Source organism: Otolemur garnettii, unplaced genomic scaffold (assembly GCF_000181295.1).
Source record: "Otolemur garnettii isolate 467f Iridium unplaced genomic scaffold, OtoGar3 scaffold00053, whole genome shotgun sequence".
Taxonomy (NCBI): domain Eukaryota; kingdom Metazoa; phylum Chordata; class Mammalia; order Primates; family Galagidae; genus Otolemur; species Otolemur garnettii.
The window spans coordinates 7,450,170-7,456,803 of NW_003852448.1; the positions used below are offsets into that span (position 1 = coordinate 7,450,170).

At 55.6% G+C, this 6,634-nt stretch overlaps 1 protein-coding gene across 1 annotated transcript in view; it reads left to right on the plus strand.

The window, feature by feature from the left end:
• The window catches only part of CRYGN (crystallin gamma N), a 9,340-nt gene extending 7,415 nt beyond the window's left edge, over positions 1 to 1,925 (plus strand). The window contains exon 4 of the mRNA XM_003792033.1: positions 1,790 to 1,925. Coding sequence (XP_003792081.1) covers positions 1,790 to 1,925 — 136 coding nt within the window. The remainder of the gene's footprint in view (positions 1 to 1,789) is intronic.
• The last annotated feature ends 4,709 nt before the right edge of the window (positions 1,926 to 6,634 follow it).

Below are 6,634 nucleotides of genomic sequence, written 5' to 3' on the forward strand. Positions count from 1 at the left end.
AAAAAAAAAAAGAAAGAAAGAAAGAAAAGAAAACTTAAGCTCTTGCCAAGGAGAAGCTGCCCAGATGGCGACACTCCTGGATCCCCTGGGTCTGGATAGTGACATGTCCAGGAGCTCTTTCCTGGGGTCTCATGTGGGGTAAAATGAGGCAGGGGCCTTCCACGACCTCCCTCTAAGTCAGCTCAAGGATGACCTATGGCCTCTGATGTGTCCTGGAGGGTACTTAGAGGGAAATGCACTGGGCATTTCTGCCACCCTCACTTCCTGTCCCCAGGGAGGGCACAATGCTGATGTGGACAGGCCGTGTCCTTCCTCTCTTTTCTTTTCCTTCCCTTTCCTTTCCTTTCGGCTGGTTCTTGCTCTATCACCAGGCCAGGCAGAGTGCAGTGGTGCCATCATAGACCATTATGGCCCTGAACTTCTGGGCTCAATCGATCCTCCTGCATCAGCCTCCTCAGTAGCTGGGACTACAGACACATGACACCATGCCTGGCTAACTTTTTTACTTTTATTTTCTATAGAAATGAGGTCTTGCTCTGTTGCCCAGGCTGGTCTCTAATTTCTGGCCTTAAGTGATCCTCTATCCTCAGCCTCCCAAAGTGTTGGGATTACAGGCTGAACCACTGTGCAAGGCCCCTCCTTTTCCTGTGTCCTCCCAACAGCCACAGCCAGGACAGGGGAAGGAAGGTTTTCTGGGGATACCCAGTTGATTCTCTGTTCTGTCCTTTTGGCACACTTGTGTGAGCTTCAGGGTAATGGTCCAGGACACTACTTGGAATATTCTCTGCCCTTCCCACCGTAAGGAGGTTGGTGTAAGCCTGAGAGTCCACTAAGGCCCCAGCTGTGACTATAAGTGTGGAGGTAGGGAGGCCTTCAGTGGGAGAGTCCTGGGTGTCAGATTGCGTTAGACTGGACCAGGCCTATCTTAGCTCCCTACTCACTCCCATCCTCCACCTCTTTTCATTCTTGTCCCTGACCCTTGAAGCAGCAGATTGTACCAGGCACTAGGTGTGACAAGCCACACTTGTCTCTGAAATGATAAAGGAAGGACAGGGTTGGGCCAGCCCCTGCCCCCCAGCCGTCCTAAGGTCTCTTCCCTGGACACACTTCCCTTCCAGAGGCTAGAGGCTACTCTTCCTCCTAGTGTCCTCTCCTGCCTCCCCCTAGACCTTCCTGGTTACCTGTGCTGGCCCCTTGGCCTCCTGGGAGGTGGTAGGCCACAAGACTTGTCCTGTTTCTGCTGTCTGGGTTGTTGGTGCTGGGCAGGCACTTAGAGCTGTGTAAGGACCCCATGGGGACTCCTGTGTCCTGCCCTCTGCCCATTTCCCACTGGTGTGCAGCCCCGAAAGGCAAGAGAGGGCAGGAACTATGTCCCTCTGACTGACTTGGGCACCTCCCTTAGTGCTGGTCACACAGCAGGACGGTGATAACATTGGCTGAATGAGTGAATAGCCCTAATTGGTGCCCACCCTGTGCAAGGCGGTCCTTTCAGGGAACAGGAGTGGTGAGGGGCGGTCAATGGCAGCAGAAGCACATCCCGCAATCCCTTCGGGCCTTGCCATGGACTGATTAAAAAACCGGGCAGCTCCTGGGCAGCTCCCACACAAAACGCGTCCCTCCCCAGCACTGATGGACCACGAGGGTGGTGGGTGGAGGAGGACATAAGCCCAGGGCAGGCCTGGGCCCCTCATGGTGCCCAGAGTGAACGCTCCGGGGCAGGAGGGGCGAGTGCTGGCCCTCCTCTCCGAACCGGGTTGCAGCCACCTGACCATCCCTCCTCCGCCTCCAGGTGGGTCCTGTACGAGGAGCCCAACTACCGCGGCCGCATGTACTTGGTGGAGAGGGGCGACTTCCGCAGCTTCTCCGACTGGGAGGCCCACAGCGCCCGCGTGCAGTCGCTCCGCAAAGTGGTCAACTTCTTCTAGCCAGGCTTGCTCGCCGGCCAAGCCCGGTGCAGCCCTGGGGACAGGAGGGGACCGGGGGCCCGGGGCTTTGGGACCGTGGGCAATAAAAGTCCTGACAGCGGAGCGCTGAGCGCCTGGGAGTGCTTGCTCGGCCCACGCCGCCACAGAGCAGGGGGCCCCCCTGGTGAGGGCAGCTGGGGACCACGCAGGGCACGGAGGCGGAGCCCTGCATCTTCCACCGGAGAAGTCCTTGCCAGAGTGGGGAGTGAAGGGCCCCAGAGATGCTGCACAGGGCGCCTTCTATCCCGGGACCCCAGGACCATGGAGGGGAAGTGGCGGAGGTGACGAAGAGAAGGGTGGGGACAAAGCAGGAGTGGGGGAAGGTGGTGCGGCCAGCGCGGGCACCGGGTGGGCAGGAGAGACAGAGGGGAGGAGGGCAGGGCGGATACTGGTCCCTCCTCGCCTCTCCGGGACTCCACCGCGGGGAGCCAGGCCACCAGACAGCTTCTGCAACTCCGGATTCTTATCCTCTTGGCTTCTCTCGGCCTCGGCCTCGGAGTTTCTAATCAAGGTCCCTCTGCAAAGACAGGATGGAACCAGGGCAGCCTCCATCCCTGTCAGGTCGTCGTGTAGGAGAGAGAGAGAAACTGGGGTGTCAGGGTGGGGTTGCATGGACTCTTGGGAAGCGGGTCAGGAACCCTGGGCTCCCTCTGCACCTTCGCCCTGGGTCCCACCAGATTCCCGTTTCCAGACTCTGGGTGCCCCTGGTGGGAGTGAGCTTGGATCTGAAGGAAACACCCCCACCCTGGGGAGGTGGGGGGGGTCCATGCCCAGCCAAGCTTCCCAGTGAGAGGACAGTTTCCTGGAGGGTGAACTTGCTAGTCCCTGGGGGTGGCCCAGGGAACTCCCCCCAAGGGCCCCTGATGGAGACCGCAGATGTAGATGGGCTGTCCTCTGAGGACGCCTTAGCCATGGGGGAGAGCTATAACACAGTGGAGTCCTCTGTGCCTGAGGACTGGGCTTGGGAACCCAAGGATGCCTGCTGCCACCTGCCCACTCTCACAGTCCTCACACACCTTGCTCTAGTTCCTTGAGAAGGTGAAGGGTATCCCGACTGGAAAGCCCCCCTCCTTGGCCACTCTCCTCAAGACCCCCAGGGGAAAATACCTGAACCCTGGGATTAATGCTTGAGCCAGAAATGAGACATGCTGCCAGGTTTGGGAGGCAGGTAAGGGAACCCGGAGTGGTGGGAGGGAAATCAGGGGCTCCTGGAGGAAAAGCCAACATGGCAGGGACAGGGACTAGGCCTGTAGTGCCAGCTACTTGGGAGGCTGATGCAAGAGGGTCTCTTGAGCCCAAGTGTTTGAGGTTGCTGTGAACTATGACTCCATAGCACTCTACAGAGGACGACAAACTGAGACTCTGTAAAAAAAAAAAAAAAAAGAAAAGAAAAAGAAAAGGAGGATCATTAAGAGTCACCCCATTTACCCAGAACATTGTCCACACCAAGAGCTGGGCAACAAAGATGTAGGACCCTGTGAGTGCTGTGGGACCCCTAACCCTGGCCACCCCAGAACAAGCTAAAGCTGAGTCAAGATAAGACACAACTAGGTGACCATGCCTAGATGGGGGCCACAAAAGTTATACCCTGTACCCAAATGGCCCCTCCGTGTGAACATGGAGAACAGAGCCCAGAAGCCACTGAGCAGAAGACTGCTATGGGAGCAGCTATCTCCAGCCAGACCTCCCTCCTGGTGAAGGCTCAGACCAGGGACTGAACAACACTACAACAAAACCAGCCATGACCAGCCACCTTCCCTGGGTTGAAATCTCAGGGCCTGGAGCGAACCCTGACATTTAAATGTACCATCAGTGTTTCTGCTTCAGGAAGAGAGTTCATATAAAATCATGCCCTTGTTTTTCATTTTTCTGCCCATTTGGGGAAGTGGAGCTTTCCCTGCAGGCATATCTGCCGAAGGGAGGGTCTCCCCATCCGTGGACATTTCCCAAACCTCCTTGGTCAGCAGCATCCAGCTGGCCTCAGGCCTCATGGCTCACTCCTCTGCCACTGTTGATGATGAGGACGCTAACAAGCATTCACTGAGAATTGATTTTTATGCTGGCTCTGCAGTAGATGGACAATGATGCCAAGGTTAGGATACGCTTACTATCACCAGTGTACAAATGAACAGAGCTGGACGCAGACAGGTGAAACGTCTGGTCCCAGGTCCCACAACAGTCAGTGTGCAAACCCAGCTCTGCCTGATCCTGCTCCATGCATTTGTGTATGTGGGCAGACCTGTGGCAGGCACTTGGAGTCAGCCAAAAGCCTTTCCAGACCTCAGTCCCTGCTCTGTCAAGTGAGCACAATCATATCTGTTGTATTGACTGTATACACTTGTAAAAGGTAAACAGCCCATGAGAACGTGCCATGTGAGCAGGGAGGGGCAGCTGCAGTTGCCTGGGAGAGGTTAGTCTGACTCCAGACCCCAGCCTGAGCCTGACTCCCTCACTCACTGGGATGTGACTTTAGACAAATCACTGCCCTGTGTCTCAGTGGGGATAATAACGCCACTCCCCTTGTGGGGAATTATTAATAATTCCCAGGGGAGGAAATGAGACCCACTGGTCCTGCCAGCCTGGTCCAGTTCCCTGAGAGTAAGGGGAGCAGCCAGGCCTAGCAGCCTTTCCCAGTGGTTCCAGAGGTTTCTCCTGAATCTTCCAGTCTTCCCAGCTGAGGAACTGCAGCATCTCATTAACTGGTGATTTAATGCTTCTCCATGTGGCTTTGTGCTCCTAGGTGACCTCCCCCTCACCCCAACCTCCTGGTCCCTATCTGTCAGCAAATCTGCTTTTTGTCTGAAAGAAGAAAAACAAGATTCCCACCAAAGTACTTGTGGGCAGGCTTGTAATTTATCTGAAGTCGGTCCAGGGGGTCGGTGGCCTGAGGATGAGAGCCTCTCAGAGCCAGCATGCCTCACATATTTCTGTCTCCCTCTGTGGTTTGGAAAGCTGGGCTTTTCACAGAGCCATGCCTTTGTGTCCTTGGCCGTGGGACCCCTGCCCCACCAGCTCCCTGCCGACCAGGGACTCACATGGGCTATTTATCAGGCCAGGCTGACCACAGGAAAAACATCTCTTTGAAGTTCCACCCACTTTCAGGTGTTCCTCCTGCCAAGTGGGGCCAAGAAGTCTCTGTTCCTCCTCCCCCTCCTGGGCCTACTATCTCCCACTCCCTCTTGCCCTGGTGGCTGCCACATTCTTGGCTGGAACCAGCCCATCTCACCTCTTCACTCATTCAGAGCAGTTCCCCTCCAGAAGCCCAATCAAAGCCTATTGAATGAGTTTGAGCCCCCCTAGGAATGCCAATTCCCCCAACTCAAAACCAAAACAAACAAAAAATTTGTTGAATCAGACCATTTACAAAATGTAGCTCTAAGAGCTTCAGTTGGGGAGGATGACATTACTGTGGCAACAGATGGCTGCAATACCAATGGGCTAAGCCAAGGAGCTGCACACCAAGCCTGGGTAAGGAAACAAGTTTTGTGTTGTGTCTTTTGTCACAATAAAAGAAAAGTTTAGCTCCTTGTTGCTGGGTTGCTCAGAGGTGATTTGGCTTCAACCCTCGTTTATCCTGGGGGACTCTGTGGGTCTCATCTACCTGACATATGCCTCACATCTGCCTTCTCCTGAAGCCACTGTCACTTCCTCTGACCAGTAGGAGAGAACGGCCCAGGTCACCACTTTCCACACACACTCTGCCCTGGCAGCCAGGGTCTAGGGACAGCTAGGCTTATAGGAGGAGTGACTCCAAGCACAGCCTGTGAAGCCTGCCCTGTACAACAAACATTGTGTAAATAGCCCTTGGCATCCTTGCTGCCTATGGCTAAGTCTGCTCTGGAATCCAGGATTTAAAACAACCCTGTGGAGTTCAGCTGCCCTGGTTCCATACATCTGAACTGTGTGTATGGGGGGCAGGCGGGGCAGGGCCCACCTGTGGCCTGTAGCCCCTTGTTCAGGGTTTGGAGCAGGCTGAAGGGTCAGTGCTGGTGACCTTGCTCCTGGTCCATGGTTCACTCTGCCCCTGGACCTCCAGGACTGTACTCCCTGGGTGGAAGCAGAGGCAAGGACAGAGGTACAGTGTAGGGGTGGGGTGGAGTGAGCCATTTACTTGGTAAGGGAATCCATTTTCACCTGGAAGAGGGTCTGCTTGGAGGATTGCTCTGGCCAGGGCTCTAAGCTGGTCCTGGGTGACGCGCAGCATCCCAGCAACTAGGCCAGATCATTTGCTCCGGGCTGAGGAGTGATTCGTCTCCTGGCCATCTCTCCCTCAGAGATAGAGTGATCAATCTTGAGGCTCAAGGAAGCTGTCCCTGAGTGTCAGGCCCAGAGAGTAAGACACGTGTCCTCTTCACAGGCATGCCCAGCCTACCCCAAGCCACACGGGCAGACATGAGGGGCAGCAGGAAGGGGCACTGTCTAGGGGTCTGTCGGTGGAATCCTTCCATGAGGCTGGACACAGAGAGGGAGACTGCCAGAGCCAGGGTTGCCCCTTGAGATGGCCGCAGACCTGCACCCAGAGAGTTGTTCAAGTGCCACTTTACACACAGGATGTGGGCTTCAAGCCAGGGAAGGTGCCATCTCTCTCAAAAAGCAAGATCTGGGCTCAGCGCCTATAGCTCAACCGGCTAAGGCGCCAGCCACATACACCTAAGGTGGTGGGTTCGAAT